A 23659-nucleotide genomic window follows, 5' to 3' on the forward strand; every position below is an offset into this window, starting at 1 on the left:
AACATTTTAAAGTGTATAGCATTAATATGCTCTCAAAAAGTATATTAATAAAAAAAAGAACACAATCAATTGTATTTCTAACATGTCAAACTTTTAAAATATAAGTTCATACCATTATGGATGAATTTATTATTCAACAAAAAAAAAAAACTAATAATAATTACAATTTTTAAAAATGTAATATGTTTCAAATATGATAATCCTTCAGACTACCTTCCTAAATAATATTAAGACACTGTCACTTCATCATGATTATCACGTTTACAAGTTTACTGCACTATATGCTGTTTTGCATTTGCACAACTCTGGTTGCACTGCTTGCCATGTCCCCTAAGTTTACATGTTTTGGTTACAAATTTTTATTTTTTTACTTGTATCTTTAGATTATACTATATGTGTAATTGTATATATTGTAATTTCTTTTTAAAATTCTAGTTTCTGCATTGATATTTTATGTTAGGCACCAAGGGTCTGAGAGTAACACAACTTCGCTGTTCTGTATGTCCTGTACATGTGGTTGAATTGACGAAATAGCTGACTTTGAAATAACTCAAACACTAGAATATAAAAATTACTACACTCAAAACAATATACTTTCTGATCACAATGTAAAAAACTACTTTAACTATCAAAAACAACTGTCCTGTTGTTCAAAAATCCTTTATTTCTTATTAATTAAGACTGTCATGTCATTTCTTTGCTTCTCAGTTGAATGTTTCTTGATTTAAGATATTTGTTAGGGCGTTATTGGAAATATCTGAGATGGCGATATTTTGTTTTGCTGCGAAATATGAATAAAATTTCACCAGATTAAAAAATTTAGATAATCTTGGAATATCAAGTCTTTATCTATGCATAGCATCTTCATAAAATATAATAAATCACAAGTAAAAAATAAATGAATAAACAACGCTTAATGTTTTTTTGGGAAGTCAAACAGTATTGAAGTACAGAAATTAAACAACTGAATGTAAAATAACATGGTCATTATTGTATAAATGACTTTAAAACAATGATATTTAAAAATATCTTTAATAAATAATCAAATCCTGCGATGTACAAATGATATATTTTATATTTGTACTGGAAAAACCAAAATACTTAATTATGAAGATGTACATTTTACATGCAACATTAAATGCCATGACTGCCTTTAAGAGCAAATTTATAGCCTGTAAAACGGCAATATAAATGCGTCACATAGTGGGTGTGGTCTAAGAAAAAGAAAACAACCCAGATACCAGAAGTAACCCATTAATGTACTATAGGGAACATAAGGTAAGATTTGTTTGTAAGGGATATTTAGATATATCCTACATACTAGTTAATTTATCTGTCTTAAGCGGAGAAAATAAATAAAGATATAAAATAATATTTCCCTGTGAAACATCTAACGTTAACGTATCTGAAAACCAGCTCCTTAAACTTTTATTATATGCGAATAAGAAAAAATATAAAGTAAAAACAAATATTAGCTTATTACAATAAATAAATATGTATTCAAAAGAATGATCCAAGTAAAAACTCACTAAATTAAAGTTTCAATGTCAGACAAGAAGTTTGTTTCGAACAACAAACAAAACCATGACATACAACTCAAACCGATGCATTACAGCACCAACACGTCCCATTACAAAGTTAATAACATATTATTATCTCAACAATTAGGTTATATAACACTGGCTAAGGTTTAATAAATGACTTCATTCTCAAAATCACTAAACAGCGTATGAGGACATTAAATCCACTCTCTCTTTCACCTCTTGCTAAAGCTAACATGGGATGTTTACAAATCCCGGTTATTAAAAGTGAATCACAAATGGCCCATTAGGTCTGACAACATGTATCTCCCTCTAAAAAGCACTTACGTTTTATAAATAGCAGTGAAATGTGTCACTGTAGAGTATTAATACGAACAGAACTCACAAATGACTCGACGCTGCGGCTCGCGCTGAATGTGCTAAAGCTAAGCTAGCAGTGACAGGGAAATAAACCACCAAATTAAAGAAGAAATACCAAGCGCCATCTGACAGCTCACCTCACAAACTGCTTGATTGGTTAACGAACGAGTCGTCAGTACTCCGTTCCGGTTTGAAACGCCGGTAAACGCGGGTGGGCTGCCGTTCTTTCACGGAAAGAGAGCAGCGAGACGGACGTTTAATCCCTTCCTCACGCGCACCGGAAGAACTGAGCCTGTGTGCCACGTCCACATCCGGTCATGATGAAGAAGCTCTTGATGATGTAGAAGATTTAACTTTCACTTTTTGACAAATGAAATGAAACGTGACCTGAAATGAACTGCTCAGTGAATTTGTCTGTAAAGAATAGCAAGCTTTAGAAGCTGTGCTGCGCAGTTATTTTGTCCTAGACAGTAAACAAACATGTCAGCCAGGCTGTAGAAGTCTGGTTACTTTTTTTTGCTTAAAACATCAACAATATGACAACAACAATAACAATATTAATAATAAATAATGCGCTAAAAAATACTACTATTACTATTACTAATGTATGTAGGACGAAACCTGCAAAAACAATAAATAAACATCCAAATAAATGTATAAATTTATACATAAATTCCTGCATAAATAAAATAATAAATAAATAAATGAATAAATATACAAACTCATGCATAAATAAAACAAGAAGTAAATAATTACGCAAAAAAAAGTTTATTCAAATCTACAAAATCCTGCATGAATAAATCAATCAATAAATAAATATGCAAATAAATGAATAAATATACAAACTCCTGCTAAAATAAAACAATAAATAAATAGGCAAATACATAAATAAATGAATAAATATATACACAAACTCCTGCTTAAATAAAACATTAAATAAATAAATATGCAAATAAATAAATAAATAAATTAATTAATTAATTAATTAATAATTATATACTCAAACTCCTGCTTAAATAAAACAATAAATAAATAAATATGCAATTAAACAAATAAATGAATAAATATATACACACACTCCTGCATGAAGAAAACAATAAATAAATGAATGAATTTGCAAATAAATAAATAAATATACACACAAACTCCTGCATAAATAAAACAATAAAAAAAAATATACAGGGCGTCGCAGTGGCACAGTAGGTAGTGCTGTATCCTCACAGCTAAAAGGTCACTGGTTCGAGCCCTGGCTGGGTCAGTTGGCATTTCTGTGTGGAGTTTGTATGTTCTCTCCGTGTTTGCGTGGGTTTCCTCTGGGTGCTCTGGTTTCCCCCACAATTCAAAGATATGAGGTACAGGTGAATTGGGTAGGCTAAATTGTCCGTGCATGAGTGAATGAGTCTGTATGGATGTTTCCCAGTGATGGGTTGCAGCTGGAAGGGCATCCGCTGCATAAAACATGTGCTAGATAAGTTGGTGGTTAATTTTGCTGTGGTGATCCCAGATTATTAAAGGGACTAAATGAATGAATGAATGAAAAATTACGCAAATAAATGAATAAACATTTATATAAATCTGCAAATTCCAGCTAAATAAAACAATAATTAAATAAATGAATAAATATATACACAAATTCCTGCATAAATAAAACAATAAATAAACAAATATGCAAATAAATTAATAAATATATATTTAAATCTTCAAATTCCTGCATGAATAAATATATAAATATTTAATAGAGTGGTGTGAAAGGGGGAAAATCTACTTTCAGTTTAGCTGTTCAGGCCCATAGCCAGCCTGGTGAAAGGGGTGTTTTTTTTTCTCAAAAGGTGAACCTTTTTGCAGTTATACGCCTCAGTTTCTGTTTAACTATGAGATTTAAATACTGCATTTTAGTGATTTTTTTTCTGGGTAAACTAGTCAGATGTCATCATAACTACACTTTTTTGATGTACTAAAAATATTTCCTAAAAAATTGCAATTAAAAAATTAAAACAAGAATAATTTTTAAAATACAAATTTATTGCATCACATATCATTAGGAAAAAATAGCAATCTATTAAAGTTTTAAAATAAAAACTGTAGCCCACTGTCATTTATTAAACAAAAGACAAACTGGCCAGCACATTCAACTGTCCTCAGTCACATTTTTGGCAATTTCCATTAAAAAACAAAATAATAATAATAATAATAATAATAATAATAATAATAATAATAATAATAATAATAATAATGAAACAATAATAATGAATTCTTCAGAATTTTTCTAGCCCCTAAAAGTACATTTGAAAATTTCTGGATATCAACAATAGCCAAAATATATTCAAATGAATTTAATATGGTCGCTTCTGGTGCTTCACACCTTTTTATTGCTCATTTTTATTTCAGAAATAAGGTCCAAGATTTAGAAAAAAAGTTCCCTGTAAAATGTTTTTTATGTTGCTTATAGTAAACATGTTTCAGTAAAAGCGCAACTACAGGTGTATCAGGCGCAGGTCAGATTTTTTCTAGGTCATAATTTATTGTATTTATATTAATTTTGTCTAAAAAATGATAAGACCTGTCCAGTTTCATCTGGAATGCATCCAAGATCACCTTCTGAAGTGGTTTGAGCGATCGGATATCTGATCAGAAAAAAACGGATGAAGTGACCAAACAGTCTCGTAAACATAGATGTGACTGGAATATATTGAATATAAATATATTATATTAACTATATAATATATATATATAATTAAATTACATTAAATAATTAAAAGGACAAATGCTGGACCTTTTGGCCGTGGGTAGCAAGTAACATGCTATTAGGTTATGTGACCGCTAGATGGCGTTCTTACATAATAAGAAGCTTACTGTAACACCACTAAGAGTTGGTCAGAGCAGTGGATTGTTTTCCTAGCCGGGCTCACTTTCTGTTCTAATGTCCCGCATCTGTCTTACATATACTCCTCTGTCAAAAATGTAAAAATATAGATTCAAAAGATTTAATATGTTTTTGCCCATAGCCAACCGCAACCCGCCATGACGTAGATTCCCGAGCCTGTGTGCTCCAATGAGGTGTGCTCTATTCAGCTCTCACCATGACAACGAGACTCACAGCAGTGACGTCGCCATGTGAACATTTGCATATGCATTCCTATAAAGCTCGTCGGTTCTCTCAGTGTTGTCAGGTCGCTCGGTGTTGCTGTTTGTACTTGACCAAGGTAAGTTCAACTTCAATACTTGACAGTACGAGTGGAGCCACGCCAATCTCACGAAGTCTGCTTCGTAAAGTTTCAGTCGGGCCCGTCTGTGTGCTGTAGTTCCTTGTGGTTTGCGTACTTAAACGCGGCTTCTGAACCCTATAGAGAAATACAAGCCCCAAGGACCCTCAGGGAAACACGGGAGGCCGGTAGTGGGACCCCGCTGCGAGGGTTATGGTAGGTGGGAGCAGCGGGGCCCACTCATCGTCTATTTTAAACTATAGTTTCAAACTTTAGTTTACTATAGTTTAAAAAAAGAAACCATGGCAACTGTTTGTTAATGTTTTAACTGTAACATATCTTGCTGTTGTAATGTTTTGCTTTGTTTTTCAGCAGAGTTGTTCAGCAAAGAAGAACTATTGAAGACAACCGCGGGTTATATTCATGAGCGCGCGCATTATAATGTTTCCGTGCTGTTTTCTGAAAGTTTTTCTTGTTTAGATAAGTTTGCAGATCAAACAAAATAAACTATACTCTTTCTAAATACCTGTCTCGTGTTTTATTTGTCCTCTTCAGCAATTCACTGTCATATAAGTCTGCTGAATGCATTTGAACGCAACATGTTTTGACAGTAAAGTAGTCCAACAAATAAATAGTTGTTATAAATGTACCTTCATTAGTCAACATTTGTGCAGGTAATACAAAAGTTAATCAAAAATGTCCTAATGGTAAATGTATGGTTGTTACATAACTGTATTTAGTATTATTCAGTATGTTTAAAACCAGCAGAATATACTATATATATTTAACATGTCATAAACTTACTGATATTCAAATACTTGCTTAATAAAAATGTCCTAAGAAAAGAATGGGTATTGTTTTGGTTTTATGTCAAATTATTATAGGTTTTAGGTTGAATACAGCAGATATAAGCTATATCATAATATTGGAAGTCAGAGTCATTTTTAATGACCCAAAACAAGTAAAATGTCTCTCATTCAGATACTTTTAGCATGCAAATATCAAATTTAAGTATATAAAATACAGTTTCCAACAACAAAATTTTGTCTTGTGAAAATGGCCAGTGGGTGGTGAGGAAAAAAAGTTAATGTCAAGTTATATATATTTATAAAAGAAGTTGAACAAGTTGTCATAATATTTAGTCACAATGCACTTTTCTATACATTTCCATTAGACTTTTTTTTCTAAACCTATAGTTGGTAAATTGATCCCAGGTCAATATTGACTTTGTCTAATGAAGGTGCATCTGAAAGGAAATTTTCCTATGTTCGGATTTCTACTTTTGCTTTGGTTTTATCTTTGTCCTATGCAGTGCATGATCTGGCAACAAATTACAGTACAAACAGCAAAAAATAAATAAATAAAATAAAATTATAAAAAAAATAAATTATCCATAGTTTACATAAGAACATCTCTGCAGATGTTTTATTAATATTGCACATATTCTTTTATAAAAATAGTGTATACATAATTAGGTTTTATATTTTTGGCTTAATATTTAGTACTTTTTAGTCTACTCGTTTTGATGTAAAAAATTTAAAAAATACTTTTTAAAGTCTTTTTTTAAAACAGTGAATTAAATTCAGTCTTATACAGGACTACATGCAAAGGATGTTTTAATGGCCCAGTTGGGCCAGTGGTATAGATCAGGGGTTACCAAACTTTTCAGCCCGCATCAGTCAGTCTTCATATTCTTCTGCAGTCTCCATATTCTACTGCATCCCAGAATAATACACAGCACCAAAAAATGTAAAAATATATATTCAATTTTTCTCCCAACATCTGTGTAATGTATTTATTAATCTGCTGACACTGTGACACTGTTTATATATTTATTTATGCAGGAATTTGTAGGATATATATATATATATATATATATATATATATATATATATATATATATATATATATATATATATATATATATAAATTTATATATATATATATATATATATATATATATATATATACATATATATATATATATATATATATATATATATATATATATATATATATATATATATATACACACATACATACACATACATACATACATACATACACACACACACACACATTAAATTATTGTTTTATTTAAGCAGAAATTTGTGGATTTAATTTTTTTGTTTTATTTGTTCATAATTGTTGTGAAATGTGCATTCTTGTACTACGTTTGTACATAATTACAAAAATACTGACTATTATTAATATTAATAACCATAAAAACAACGATGATGTTGAATGAATAAATCAGCAAAATAATTTGATAATAATAAAAAATAAAACAATAGTCTTAAAACCATTAATTCAATAAATAGTCAAATCGGAATTATCTTACAAAGTAATATTGACCGTGTTGACGAGCACACATACATACATCAGTGGCTTTTATTTTGAAGTACGTATCTTCCGGTAGGCTGGGTAGCTGTTTTCTTCTCCACACCTCAGACTTTAGTGTTTCTGTTATGGACTGACAGTATCGAGGCCTGTGGATTTAACATTTTCCGAATTTTAGAAACACCACCCCTGTCTGGACAGATAGTGGCGGGGATGCGGCATCGACATGGGAAATCTTTTCGGGAAAAAGAAAGCAACTCGGGTGACCGAGCAAGACAGAGCTGTGCTGGTGTGTTTGAAAACTGCTAACTGGCTAATCATTATGATTAGAGAACTTGTATATGTAAAACTCAGGTGTTATATTATCTTAATATGTTTATGTGTTTAAATTTGTATATCTTCGGGAAACGCACCTAAAGGACCGTTAGTCTACATATACCTCTCATTTTTAATATTAATATTAAATGTGTCACTTATTTATGTGTGTGAGCAGCAACTGAAACAGCAGAGAGATAAACTGAAGCAGTATCAGAAGAGGATCACGCTTCAGATGGACAAGGAGCGACAACTGGCCAAACAGTTACTGAAAGATGGCAAGAAAGAGTGAGTACAGTCATGTATGACTTACTGTGACTTGTAGAACTAGAAGGTCAAGCTTTTCATAAAAACTACCTTCTAATGTTTTGTGTGTATAGTAAAGCACTCCTACTCCTGAAGAAGAAACGCTACCAGGATCAGTTACTGGAAAAGACAGAAAATCAAATTAGTAACCTGGAGCGAATGGTAAATAAAGCATTTAATGCTGAGGACATGATGAATGACACATGTTGACAAGACTGCAGCATTTATTGTATTTCTTTATTTTGGTTTTTACAGGTACAAGATATTGAATTTGCACAAATAGAGATGAAAGTTATTGAAGGATTGAAAGTTGGCAATGATTGCCTAAAGAAAATGCATGAGGTATGTAATGAGAAATGAGTTATACTTCATCACGTTTAGTACAATGTACTGGTAAATTTCACTTCACTTAACGTTTTTTTTGTAACCAGGTGCTGTCTATAGAGGAGGTGGAGAAAATCATGGATGAAACACATGATGCCATTGAGTATCAGAAGGTACATTTTACTTCTCACAATGTGAAAGGACCCCTTATATACACTGAGCTATACACTGACTGGGGTCCAACTGGGTACCTCTTTTGCATTTTTCCATACAAATAATGTTGTCAACATAATTATTGGAGTTAAAAAGCTGAACCAAAAAAATCTATGAAAAAATATTCATAAAATAAATTTAAAAATCCCAAAAGAAAACCTGGCTATTGAAGGAGCTTGCAAAAACTGTCACAAACTATTTCTTCATTTGACAGTCACATTGTAATGTTTTACATTTCTCATTTTATTTTGTTAAATGAAAAATTCAATGTGAATTTTATTGAAATATTTAAAAGCTTAAAATCTATTAAAACTAATCATTCAAATATAACATTCTAGTTGTCAAGCTCTAAAAATGTTAAGTAGAAATCATTATATGTAATTTAACATAAAAAACATTTAACTCAAAAACTAATCAAAAACTGAAATTTATCATTTATTATTAATAAAGCGGAAAAGTATAAACTTATATTTTATATTTCAAAAACTTTAGTAAAAATGAAACCTAAATATAGATGAAAATCTGTTTAACACATACATTTATGCAAATAAAATAAAAAAAAACTTTATGTGATTAAGCTAAATAAGTACAGGATTCTGTATTTTTTAATGTTCTTAAAAATAATTTATTTTGACTATTGGAGCCCTTAGAGAAGGGGTCACCAAACTCGTTCCTGGAGGTTTGGTGTCCTGCAGATTTGAGCTCCAACCCTAATCAAATACACCTGAACAAGCTAATCAAGGTCTTAAGCTGTGGTCACATTAGAGTTTGAGCAAACAAAAGGGGCGGGATTAAACAGACTTATTAGACATTTTTAAAAGGGAGCGATTGCTCCATGTTTTAAATTTCGTCCAGAGATGTCATGTTTTGATCCTCGATTGGTCTCACGCAGTCAAGTGATGCGATTTCGCAGGTCAGAGTTCACCAAGCTTGAACTTTGCACCTCAGCAACCTGCGAAACTTGATGCATGACCCTGCGTTTCCGGTCTGACGCATTTGCGTGCATATGAATGGAAGTCTATGGGAGAAAAAGCCCAGTGTGACTGCAGCTTTACTAGGTATACTTGAAACACCCAGGCAGGTGTGTTAAGGCAAGTTGGAGCTAAACCCTGCAGGGCACCGGACCTCCAGGAACGAGATTGGTGACCCCTGCCTTAGAGTCTTACAGGTGGAGAAGCTGATCCTGAAGAACTGACAGGCAGCTGCATCCAACTCTAATGCCCAGTTCAGACTGCATGATTTTAGCCCTGATTGTTGACTCGCCGTTAGGTTTTGAGAAATCGCAGACAAATGCCTGAAATTACAGGCAAATCGGTGCTCATTCACGTGAGTAAGAAACACACAGTGTGAACTATCAAGGAAGCAATATGAGAGAATCGCAGATGAGTCGCAGAGATATTTGGCATGCTAAATATCTGGACCTGTCGGCGATTCAAATCATGCCGTGTAAAATGAGTTCTAATTGAAACCAACATTGGCGATTGCCTACAGCCAATGAGAGAGCAGAATCCACTAGTATGGGTATCTGCAGGCCAGCGGGAGGTTTGGGGAGAAGTTAAAAGCGCTCATTTTCAGTTCATTTGGACCCAAGAAATGGAGAAAAAGCTATTGTAAATTTGGTAGGAGCATCCGTGTCTGTTTGATGTGTCATCTGAGCAATATCACAACCGGGTCAAAGTACAAAAAAAAGTTGAGGAGAAATTGCTAATTCTCTTCAAAAGCTGGGTGAGCAAAATAAGTACATTTTAAAGCTGAAGCCTTCTTTTTCCATCATGTAGTTAATAACGAAAGATATATTACGTGACCTCGCATTGTTTCCATGTCACTTCTCGCGTTTATTTGGTTGTGCTTGGACAAAGTTGTAGTAGGCAATTCTCCTATTGTAAAGTCATGCAGTGTGAATCACCCTGTCGCCGATCCATCCTACAGTGTGAACACAGCACAGACAGAATGCTACTCTAGATAGTCATGCAGTGTGAAAAGACTACTTTGAAAATCATGCAGTCTGAACTCTCCATAAGACACACTGGATCTCTTCGCATTGCTCTTTCTTTCTCTATTAGCGATCTAGAAGTGTTTGCTTTAAAACTCTCATTGCGTTTGTCTGTGTTTGTATGCAGCAAATTGATGAGATGCTGGCAGGATCTCTGACCCAGGAGGATGAGGAGGCTGTGCTAGCAGAGCTGGAGGCCATCACTCAGGTCTGGCGGCAACACACTCCAACAGCCTTTATTCTGATGTTGTGTTTCCGTTTGTGTTTTACACATCCTGTGTGTGTGTGTGTGTGTGTGTGTGTCTGTTTAGGGAGAAGCTGACCTTGAACTTCCTGAGGTGCCTGGAGAAGAGCTACCAGAGGTTCCAGAGCAAGAGCCAGGTCTGTTTTCTTCCTTATTTCTTTATAAAAATACTATGTATACATTAGTGTTGCCAGAATCATTCATGTTTTTTAATATTCCAGAGTTTTTAAATGGCTCAGTTCACAATTGCAGTTGCAACTACATGTATGTTTCAGATAAGAACACAATGCTCATGCATTGTTTGTGCATCTTTCTGTCTTACAAATACAAAAGTTGAGCTCTGTTACATGTTCCTGCACTTCACTGGATAGTCTAAAAATGTCTAATAACATAAAAACCAGATAAAACCCCCTAACTTTAATCTCAGTTTTTGAGATCTGGAATCTGAGCATTCAAATTTGAAAAAATATAAAAATGTTGAAAAATCAACTTTAAATTTGTCTATATGTGGTGCTTGCAGAAATGCACATGACTTATAAAAAAGGTTTTGATATATTTACAGTTGGAAATTTACAAAATGTCTTTAATTAATATTATAATAACTATTTGAATATAAAGAAATGGCACAAAGTCGATAATTTTGACCCATAAAATATTATATGCATTTTATTTATAGTTCGCCACAATAAGTTACATTTTGAATAGTTTTTATATATATATATATATATATATATATATATATATATATATATATATATATATATATATATATTTTTTTTTTAATGCACTGAGAAATGTCCTACCTATGGAATGTCGTGACCGATAGGGACTGTAAACACAATACCACTCTTTAAAGTCTAAAGCGAAAGTTTGACAGTTGAGGAAGAAATTTTTTGTGATAGTCATTAACATAAAATCAATAAAAAAAATAAATCAGACTTCCTAAAAAATGTTAAGGACTGTTTTTATGAACATATTTGTTACTGATTGTAATTTTTTTTTTTTCCATTTGTTTGATGTCTTTAATAATGTTTTAACTTTGTATAAGTTAGGTTGGTGTTTGTTTTTCTCCAACACTAAAATTTAAATTTGTGAAATTAATTATAATGCTACATCCATGGCAAAATTTATGAGAGTGATACATGGTTTTTGGCACGTTATTAAATCTTTAGTAAAGAAAATTGTATCAGTAGCTGGATTATTGTGTATTTTGTAGTGTCACATGAGAAACCCAAAACAACACCTTATATTTAAATAAAAATGCCTTTAATACAAAAAAGATTTTAAGGATATGGATATGAACTTGACTTGGCGAACATTACACCCACATGATTATGCTTGATTTGTTTACTGTTGCTTACTAGCCTACAAATACTACAGTCAGCTGCTCTAACAAGCTGATACAAAACAAACCTTATTTGCTATTTTAATTCATTTATTTTTTGCAAAATTTAAAAATATTTGCTTCACCTTAAGATTAAAACCCGGCTACTGAGCCGTGCTTGAATTTTTCACTGGATGAATATGAAGATGTGCATGAATGCTGTCATTTGAATTCATGCTGTTGCCATTTTTCCCTGTGGCATTTTCAGTATTTTTCTGACAGTATATATAGACATTGCATGACTACACTACTACTCATACACCATGCAGATGCTTAAAGAACATGTTGTATGTTTCAGTGCGGGAGAAGGAGAGGGTGAAAAAGAAGCCAGAGCGTGAGATGGTGGCAGTGTAAATACAGATTTGTCCACCTGCCATCTGTCGTATCTCCACGTCTGCTCTCGAGCCGTTCCACTGGACCCCAAGGGCTCATCCCAAACAAAACCCCTCATACATGTTGAAGACCCTACATCCATGCCATTTTTTAAAAACTTGTACATACACAGCATACTGTACGCCATTTAGTGTAGTAATACGATCATTTTGAAGAAGATGCTCTTAACAGTGCCTGGTCTTTCTAATCACCCTACAGTTTTTGTCTGATCTTGTAACTATACATCAAAGGCGTATCATTCTAATGCATGCATCACTTTTATTATAACAGTCTGTTTAAATGATGAATCATTACACTATGGTTTGTCACACAAAACTGAAGCATTTCCATTATGGGCGTAAATTTGTACAAACTTTATAGTGTCCTGTAAAATGATATTAAAAGCTACACCTATGACAAGCCTGGTTTAAACGTGATTTTAGCAAGTTTAAGACAGCCGCCCGCCATGTCGATATGAAGTTTACCTCTACTGTATATACTGTAGATATACACTCACCGGCCACTTTATTAGGTACAGCTGTCCAACTGCTTGTTAACTCAAGTTTCTAATCAGCCAATCACATGGCAGCAACTCAATGCATGTAGACATAGTCAAGATGATCTGCTGCAGTTCAAACCGAGCATCAGAATCGTGAGGAATGGTGATTTTAGTGACTGAATGTGGCATAGTTGTTGGTGCCAGACGGGCTGGTCAAAGTATTTCAGAATTTTCACGCACAACCATCTCTGAGGTTTACAGACAATGGTCCAAAAAAGAGAAAATTTCCAGTGAGCGGCAGTTCTGTGGGTGCAAATGCCTTGTTGATGTCAGAGGAGAATGGCCAGACTGGTTCGAGATGATAGAAAAGCAAGAGTAACTCGCTTGGTAGAACCGAGGTATGCAGAAGAGCATCTCTGAACACACAAAACGTCCAACCTTGAAGCAGATGGGCTACAGCAGCAGAAGACAACACTGGGTGCCACTCCTGTCTGCTAAGAATGGAAAACTGAGGCTAAAATTCACACAGGCTCATTGAAATTGGACCATAGAAGATTGGAAAAACGTTGCCTGGTCTGATGAGTCTTAATTTCTGCTGCAATATTTGGATGGTAGGGTCAGAATTTGTCGTCAACAACATGAAAGCATGGACCCATCCTGCCATGTATCAACGGTTCAAGCTAGTTTTCTTGGCACTTTTTGGGCCTATTAGTACCAATTAAGCATCATGTCAACACCACAGCCTACCTGAGTTTTGTTTCTGACCATGTCCATCTCTTTATGAACACATTGTACCCATCTCCTGATGGTTACTTCCAGCAAGATAACGTGCCATGTCATAAAAGCACGAGTCAAGCATACTAGCAAGGTGTACCTAATAAAGTGGCCACTAAGTGTACACCTTATTGAATCTGGTCAACAGTTCTGTTTATAATCATCGTATGCTGCACACACAGTTTTTATGAAGTCTGCATACATAAGATACAAGGATAGAATCTATCCTAAGCAAATGGCACTGCAACCCTCCGCATTTCTTTGTCTTATTATGGTTTTGTAACTAACACTGATTCATTTCAATTCATACATCCCCATGTCAGCTCTCCCAGTAGTGTACTTTAAAGTCAGCGTTCAGTATATTACTTTATGCTCTGTCTTTCTAGTTTTGTAAATCTTCAACAATAAATTTTATGTAATCATTTTTTTATCATTATTTTGACTGCAGGAAGGATGAGTATTACTAGCAGCCACTAGGGAGCAGTGTAACGCAGGCTGTGTTGTGTACAAGAATCTTCTGCATTCTTTGCTTTTACTGCAGGTCATTTTTTCTCTCTAAATGGGTTCATGTCTTGAAACAAAAATACACATGTGATATATTATATGCTACTGTTCAAATGTATAGGGTCGGTAAAATGAGTCTTTTTTATTTTAGCATGGAGGGTGTCATGGTGGCGCAGTGGGTAGCATGATCACCTCACAGCAAGGTTGCTGGTTCGAGCCCCAGCTGGGTCAGTTGGCATTTCTGTGTGGAGTTTGCATGTTCTCCTCGTGTTGGCGTGGGTTTTCTCCGGGTGTTTCCGTTTCCCCCACAGTCCAAAGATGTGCTATAGGTGAACTTAATAAGCTAAATTGACTGTAGTGTACGTGTGTAAATGTAAGAGTATATGGATGTTTCCCAGAGATGGGTTGTGTCTTGAAAGGCATACGCAGTGTAAAACATATGCTGGATAAGTTAGTGGTTCATTCTGCTGTGGCGACCCCAGATTAATAAAGGGACTAAGCCGAAAAGAAACTGAATGAATTTAGCATGGACACTGGATTAGTGAAGTTCTACCTAGAGATGTCGTTTGGCTTTTGTTTTAACTGATTTCACTTGAGATACAAGCGTTGCAATTATCTTCATATATCAGCAAATGTCAGAGACCCTTTTTTGACTGACATCCGCTTTGTCGATTCATTAAAAAACAAAAAGTGTCAAAAGATGTGGTCATAAAAGCTTCCAAAAATTTGTCGATACAAAAAACCACTTTAAATTTGAAGAGTTTAGTTGCAAAAACATCCAAGTGCCTCCTGAAATTTTCATCTAAAATGAACAGTTTTCTCAGGTTGTTGTTTAGTTTCAGCATTTTTAATTTCTTTTAGTGCAAAAAATAGGTTATGTCCATTGCATGTAAAGTAAAATAACTCAACATAAACACAGGATGCTGAGAAAAATGCACATTTTAGAGGAAAAATTTAGACGGCACTTAGAGGTTTTTGCTTATCAACTCGTCATTTGTTATGTGAGGGGATTTTTAAATCTGAAAAAAAAAACTACAATCGTAAAATATTTGAGAGAAAAAATATTTTTAAGTAATATTAAGAATTATTCTAAATATAATTACATATTTTTCCAGTGATTAATGATAAAGCCCAATGATTTTAGCCATTGCTTTTTGATGGATTTTTCATCAAAGAAAAACATTACATTAAGGAATAATAGTTATTTTAATTTACTTTAGCTCTAAACTCCACATTTAAAAAGCTTACCTAACCTCATACATTTAAACAATATTTTTCTCTAGGATCAATTTTAACTGAATATTTTGACATCCAAAAGCATGTACCGCCCACAGGTAACTGGCTACAGCTTATGTTGTAAAGTTAAGTGTGCAGGTTTTCTTGAGTACTGGTCATGAACATTCTGAAAAGCATTGTTTGAAAAGCACTGACCTAAAAAACCAAATACCTGCATAGCTTAGTTGGAAGTCCATTGTCTGGCACAGGCGGCTGGAGGTGTGTGGGGCTGCTCTTATCTCGCCTGCCACAAAGCACTATGGGAGTGGGCGACTGCCCTACGAGTCTGAATGGCTCCACAAGAGCTCAATGTGAAGCAGTTTCATACTGTTACATTGTCAGACTTTGATCAATAAATGTGCACTAAAGACAGAAATCGAGCTTCCCAGAAGCAATAAAGCTGAAGATAACCTGAGTTTTTCTTTGAATATGTTAAATTAGGAGCATCTAGCTTAATTACATTTTGCCTTCTCTCATTCAGTTGCGAAATCTTCTCTTGAAGGTATATTCACTCAAAATAAAAATGTACTCACTATTTACTCACACTTCGGTGGTTCCAATCCTTTCTTTTCTTTGTTAAAATCTTAAAAAAAAGGTGAATACCACAAAAGAAGATATTTCAAAGAATGTTAGAAACCTTTAACCATTGACTTTCATTTTAGGAAAAATAAATACTATAATAGTCAATGGTTACAGGTTTCTAACATTCTTCAAAATATCTTCTTTTGTGTTAAACAGAAGAAAGGTTTGAAACAAGAACTAAAATTTTCCCTCTTGGGTGAACTATTCCCTTAATCAGATCTGTTGAAAAATGATGCTGTTGGCGTTTGTATTGATCGCTGTTTTGCTTTGTTGCTTTTTATTTACCCTTCACGCTGGGTCTCGACAGATCCAGCAGATAAGACTTCCACCGTGATGTAAAATCAATCGATGTGGCCCCCAGGCGGAAGCATCTCCAATGTTATATGCATTTCCCAGCAACCCCATCTATGAGTGCTGTATGTGCAGCTCGCTGAAAAAAAGAAAACAAAAGAAAGGAAACTGTCCATTGTATTAGGCTGGATTTCTTGACCTTTGCAATCAAGCAGCACACACACACACGCACACGCACACACACACAATTAAATGCAGTTTACTCTGTTGCTTGACCTTTAAAACATGGAAACACTAGAGCAGGGGAGCTCAGTCCTGCTCTTCAGGATCTACCATCCAGCAGTGATGAGCTACGATTGCAATCAAGGAGTCTTGGAGTTCATTTGAAAATGACATGCAGCTGTGCTAAAACTAAATTTGACTGCTTTTCTCATCAGAACATGCAGCTGTAAAAGATGTTGCCCCTAGATTACCAGCTTATTTTAAGGATAAACATAACACTGGAATATTATACACTGTAAAAAATATCTGTTAGTTAACAGTAGTGGCGCCTGCAGCCGTGCGCCTGTACACTGTAGCATACCTACCATGAGAGGGTGGGAATTAATGCTGCTTTTTCATTTATTTATGACATCATTTAAGTTGATTATTAAACAGTATACACCACAGCTGCTTTTCACTGGCCCACCACATTCTTATAAACATATTTTATTTATTAAAGTTATTATTTTATTGACTTGAATATAATTAACCATCTATAATATGAATACAAACCCGTCGTCTAAAATCTTACAATAATAAAATAGCCTATTATTTTATCCGTGGCTATAGTTTGCTTAATTTGATTGACATCCTAGGCAATGAAACCTTACCTTGGACTGACTAAATCAGGGGTTACCAATCTTTTTGAAAATGAGAGCTACTTCTTGTGTACCGATAGTGTGAAGGGCTGCAGTTATTAAATAACACATTTTTCTTAATTAACTTTTAATTATATGTTGAATAAATATCAATATGAAACACTTCATTTGTCTGAAATTGTTTTTAACGTTATTTTTTTATATATATGTAACTTAATAACTTTTAATATATAACTTAATATAACTTATAACTTAAAAACTTTCAAATTTACACCAATGCAAGTGTGATTTAAAAAGAATACCTATAAAAATATTAGATGCAGCTTACTCATATGTGGTGCTATGGTGAAATATTTTAAGGACAGGCCCGCGGGAAACTCATGTGAACCTGGCGGGCTACCTGGTGCCCACGGGCACCATGTTGGTAACCCCTGGACTAAATAAACTGATGCAATGCTGTATTTTGGTAGCACAAAAACTCGCTCTGATCTGGAAGAGAAATAATTGCTCTTTTCAAAGCCCAAACTTATTTCAAAGTCCAAACAGCTTGTTTTGTAATTTAATGCCGACTATACCACCTGAAGGATGGTTACGGCGTGTTGTAAAGTAGTCGGCCGTCACCGGAGAAAGTATGATCTTTCTTGAATTGTTTGGACTTTTGTTTGAAAGCTTTAGTGGCACTGTAGCTGTCCAAGGTATTGTTGTATGATTTAAATCAGTGGTTCTCAAACTGTGGTACGTGTACCACTAGTGGTACGCAGGCTTCCTTCTAGTGGTACACGGAGAAATGAAATATGTCATGTACATGCTACACAAATTTCAAAATTAATCAAAAATGATGGATATAATATATCATGTATGGCATATAGCCTATATTTCTGATGTAATCTGCCACGTTTTTTAACTGTGCAGAGTTGTAGCTGCTTTACTGGGCCTACTGCGCTACTGTATTGTAATACTGCTCATTTTGGTACTGGGAGTGACAATTTTTTTCTGAGGTGGTACTTGATGAAAAATGTTTGAGAACCACTGATTTAAATTATAGCCTATATATGCCTATACAAACAAGTAAAAGGAATTAATTAATAATTAAAATAAATATGGATTCTTAATATTGTTTTTACTAAAAAAAAAATTAATAAATAATATAAGTTGGACATTTATGGGGCCATGTAACATGTTTTGGTGTTTGTTTTTTTGTTCTCTGTGATGTTTATATACTGGGTAGCTACAGAAAATATTTTCTAAAATGTCAAGCAAGAATTTGTCTATAGCTTTATTATGGTCGGTAATTGTTAAAAATAACAAAAGTTAAAAATACAAAGATAAAAAGAGCAGCATTTTGCTAAATATAATAGTGCTTTATATGCTTTATATCCTGCTATGTGTTGTTTCATATTCGTTTTTATTTCACTTGAAGCATTCGTTATTTAATGTTTGAATACTGAAAGAAATAACAGCCATTATTTAAATGGTTGTTACCATCAAAATGTATATTTTGTATCATTTTCATACCTTGGAATAAAATCCTGCTGGCGGCCCTGGTTAACAGTTTCCCTATTTTGTGATTCACAAGTGTTTTCCATTTATTTACGGTTGTGAATTGCATTATGGGATGTTGATTTCTGCTCTGTTAACTTTTGAGGTTGAAAATTCAACAACTCTACAGTTTAACAAAGTGACTTTTAGTGACATTTTGGTAGTTTAAAACAATCTAATATAAGAAATAATATATAGAGAAATAACAGAGAATGGACTGGCAGTTTATTACAAGGTTTTTTTACTGCAATATACAACAACCCCGACAATATATCACTTTAAACTATTAGAAATGTTCATAAAAGTCACTTTTTCAAGCTTCTCAAGGTTAAAATCTCCCATAATGCAATTCAAAAGCATAAATAAATGGGGAAAAATAAAAAGATGAATCACAAAACACAGAAAACTGCATATTTATATACATTTTTTTACAGTGTACACATAATTTTGAATGGTCATGCTGACACAATAATATTTCTTCATTAATTTTGCTTCGGCTTAGTCTCTTATTTATCAGGGGTCACCACAGCAGAATGAACCGCCAACTAATCCGACATATGTTTTACGCAGTGGATGCCCTTCCAGCCACAACTCGGTACTAGGAAACACCCATACACTCTCGCATTCACACACTCTCTCATACGCTACGGTCAATTTAGACCATCCAATTCATCTATAGTGCATGTCTTTGGACTGTGGGGGAAACCGGAGCACGCTTAAAATGTTTAATCATCTTGTATGATCCTGCCTCTTTTTGCAGAGCTGTATGACAGAATTTTGCATGCTCAAACTCTAGTGTGACCACGGCATAATTTTGAGAGGATCACACGCTTATGATTGACCACGGCTGGTCCCGCATTAGCTAACACACGATGCACCAATCATATGATTCCTAAATCAACATAAATAATCAGAGTTTCTTATCTTAGTTACCCTTGTCTTGAAGAATCCCTCCTTTTACCATTATTCTTCCTCCTCCCCCTTTTCGTAGATAGGGCAACATGGTGTCCCAGGGGTTAGCACTGTTGCATCACAGCAAGAATGTCACTGGTTCTAGTCTCTAACAGGCCAGTCAAGAGGGGTCTGGCTGCAGACCTGGTGCAGTGCAATCTGGGCTGCATCCAATGCTTTTTAATGGGCTCACCTAACCCTACCCGTCACAGTGACGTCACTAGCTCCATTTGAGTGCATTGTGTCTGACATTGCATCGCTGAGTGACGCAGTCTCAGCTTGCATCATATAGGCTGCATCCAGATACTATTGGGCCAGTTGACATTTCTGTGTGGAGTTTGCATGTTCTCACTGTGTTCGTGTGGGTTTCCTTTGGGCGCTCCGGTTTCCCCCACAGTCCAAAAACATGCGCTATAAGTGAATTGGATTAACTAAATTGGCTTTGGTTTCTGTGTGTGTGTGTTTGTGTGTGTGTTTGTGTGTGAATGACAATGATAATGAGAAAGTGTTTCCTAGTACAGGGCATCCACTGTGTAAAACATATGCCGGAATAGTTAGCAGTTCATTTCGCTGTGGTGACCCCTGATAAATAAGGCCCAGTCTCAATTCTACCCCTTAGTCCTTCCCCTTGCCCCTCGCTTTGTGCATTCCTGTGAAGGGGTTGGGGTGTCCCACTTCTCTTAAGCTTGAAAGCATGTGCTAAGGGGGAGGGGTAAACACCCCTTCGAATGAAGATTTTTCAGCGCCACACTCGAAACCAAGGGGTACGAAAATTTCCCAGAATACACCAGCCACAATGGCAGATAGCTGCACCCGGAAGTAAGGAGATCCACAAAATAGTATTTTTTTTTGTCATTATTACGAATTTTTACAACAAACAAGCACATGTTTTAATACATTCATAACCGTGTTCGTGTTTTACCTTCATACTTTAAAAAAATGCTTAAGTAAAAACTGCTATATTTCGCAATCTATAATCCCTAATAATAACTCCAGTATAGCAGTTCCACACCATTCTGTCACTCGATGACACTTGAATACCCTGTCAGAAAAGTCTAGTGACTGGAAATGAGCTGTTTACAGTGTCTGCTATAATGTTAATGTTGTTTTTGGTGTGTTTACACAGATGCATATGGCCACTGTGTAAATACACAGTTCAGTTATGATCTTATTGCCACATTATATCATTATGATAACATGATATATGCCTTCGGTGATTTTCTGAAGATAAATACCAAAAAAATAACACAACTGGAATAACTACAGCAGTCGCAATCGTCGATCCCAAATGAAGCAAGAGATCGCGATGACATATGATGACGTGTGCAGGGGCTGTAGTGTTGTCCCAATTCTTAGGAGTACATTTTGAAGCCCTTCCCCTTCACATTGGTTTTTAAAGGCCAAGGAAAAGGGGAAGGGGTATTAAAATAGAATTGGGATTGGGCCTAAGCTAAAAAAAAAAAAAGAATGAATAACATTGTTGTGTAAGCATGACCATTAAAGATCATTCATGCACTGTTAAAGAATATCTGTATAATAACAGTTTTTTGTATTTTGTGATTCGTCTTTTTATTTTTCCTTGTTTATTTATGTGTTTGAGTTGCATTATGGGAGCTTGAGCTTACTTCCAACAACTTTTAACCTTGAAAAAGGTTGAAAAAGTGACTTTTAAGAGAATTGACCAAACCAAATTGGCACCAGATCAGCTCTTAGTCCGCAACATATCTCATTCATTCTTTTTTTTTCTCAGGTTAGTCCCTTTAATAATCAGCTGTCGCCACAGCGGAATGAACCGCCAACATATCCAGCAAATGTTTTATGCAGTGGATGCCCTTCCAGCTGCAATCCATCACTGGGAAACATCCATACACTTTTATCCACACACATACACTACGGATAATTTAGCTTACCCAATTCACCTGTACCACATGTCTTTAAACTGTAGAGGAAACCGGAGCACCCGGAGAAAAGCCACGCCAACACGGGAAGAACATGCAAACTCCACATAGAAATGCCAACTGACCCAGCCGGTACTCGAACCAGTGACCTTCTTGCTGTGAGGGGATAGTGCTACCCACTGCGCCACTGTGACACCCTAACAATATATCTCTCCATAGCAATTCCTAATTTATCATTAGCCATAAACAAGGAATTGAGTTCTTGAGATCTACTTGAGCTGAAACTCTCCACTCGCCCTTCAATCAGGAGGGAGCCCCGGGCTTGAGGATCTTCTGAGCATGCCAAACACGCTTTATTATCAATCATCAGCTAAGTGTGAACTCTTGAAAACATAATAAGTCTAATCAAATTAAGTCCATTGCGCATTTCGATTTATAAAAAAAAAAACATCAAAAACATATTGAATTAGGAATTAAAAAATTATTTTATTAGTTACAATGGATATTTCAAGAATTTACATGCTTAAAACAAAAATTAAATATGGTTATTTTAAATTCTATTCATGTAAGGTACTTTGGGAAACCAAAAATGGCTCTTTTATGGCATCTCTGTAAAAACACCAACTTGGAAGCTTTATTTTGAAAAGAACAAGATAGCACACATAAGAGTTGCTAAATATTCTAGAATCCAAAATAATGGTGTAATCAAATCATATTTATGTTCACTGTTTAAACGAGGATTTAAAACAATTAATTTATTATAAGATGAAGACTATGATACAACAGTAGACTATAATTCAATATAACTGTATATTTAAATATTTTTATTCTCAGGGACACGTTGAGTTTTATTTGTCAATCACGTTTCTTTAATGATTACATTGAGTGCCAGTAATCCTGAATATGCGGTATTTATTTGTGTAGTCATAGTTGTCTATTATATATACAGAAACAGACAGAGAGAGAGTGAGAGAGAGACAGACAGAGAGAGAGAGAGAGAGCGCAGGAAGAAAGTGTGTTGGTGGTGTGGGCTGGAGCTCCGGAGAGATAAAGGAATTCCTGCCTACATCACACGCACAGACCCACGCGTAAAGTGCCCACTGCTGATCCTCCTCCATTCCTCGGAGAACACTCCACCATGAGTGATGCAGTCATAATGATGCTCCATTTTGGAAAAACAATCTTAAATAATCTTCATGTCTCTATTTATGAATTACTACAAATTTTTGTTTGAATGTACATTTATTTTTATGTTGTTTTTTGACATGGATTGCACATTTGAGTCATGATTTTGAAAGAGTGATAAAATTGTTTATTTCCATGTACTGTTCGCTTAAGTCATGCTCTTTTATAACATGAACAAAACACTTTTGAGAGGGTTTGTGAATAAGCATTTAATGCTGGCGAACCCATTCAGTTTAAGAGTCACTTACTGTGTCCTAAATTGAGAACGCTTGTACTTGAAGTGTATATTGTGTGAAAAACAGTAGGCTAGGGTAAATTATGAACGTCTGAATTCATATTTGAAACAGTAAGCAGCCCACATCCAGTTAAATTCTGAAGTGAAAATTACACTTTGCTAGGATTTATAAATAGCAACGAAGCAATCAACTGATGCTGGTACACTTGAAAAATTCCAATATATATCATAACCCAATGTTGGGTCCAAACATTGGGTTGAAAAGTGTCATTCAAATTTAGATAACACAACATTGGATTTGTCTATAATTGACCCAACACTGGGTTATGACAACCCAGCATTTGTTAAAGTACACCATGACAGAAACAATACAGCAAATGTTCATTAATTTATTTTCTTGTCGGCTTAGTCCCTTTATTAATCTGGGGTCGCCACAGCGGAATGAACCGCCAACTTATCCAAGAAGTTTTT

General features: G+C 34.7%; 2 protein-coding genes and 1 long non-coding RNA gene across 10 annotated transcripts in view; 2 read left to right on the plus strand and 1 right to left on the minus strand.

Moving 5' to 3' along the window:
- The window catches only part of sec24c (SEC24 homolog C, COPII coat complex component), a 40810-nt gene extending 38616 nt beyond the window's left edge, over window positions 1-2194 (minus strand). For all 8 annotated transcript variants that reach the window (XR_015503565.1, XR_015503564.1, NM_001245968.4 and 5 more), the window contains 1 exon segment: window positions 2039-2194. The gene's annotated coding sequence lies outside the window, so the exon portion shown is untranslated.
- A 3052-nt stretch (window positions 2195-5246) lies between these two features.
- On the plus strand, window positions 5247-5627 carry LOC141376852 (uncharacterized). Its single transcript, XR_015504451.1, has 2 exons — window positions 5247-5320; window positions 5477-5627. It is a non-coding gene; the product is annotated as an uncharacterized LOC141376852 (long non-coding RNA).
- Window positions 5628-7573: 1946 nt separating this feature from the next.
- Window positions 7574-14290, plus strand: chmp6b (charged multivesicular body protein 6b). Its single transcript, NM_001003874.1, is given in 8 exon segments — window positions 7574-7733; window positions 7938-8047; window positions 8140-8227; window positions 8321-8407; window positions 8497-8562; window positions 10723-10803; window positions 10907-10976; window positions 12522-14290. Coding segments are annotated over 8 exon segments (621 nt in total). The 5' UTR covers window positions 7574-7670; the 3' UTR covers window positions 12578-14290.
- The last annotated feature ends 9369 nt before the right edge of the window (window positions 14291-23659 follow it).

Source organism: Danio rerio, chromosome 12 (genome assembly GCF_052040795.2).
Source record: "Danio rerio strain M-AB ecotype USA chromosome 12, GRCz13ab, whole genome shotgun sequence".
NCBI classification, from domain to species: Eukaryota; Metazoa; Chordata; class Actinopteri; order Cypriniformes; family Danionidae; genus Danio; species Danio rerio.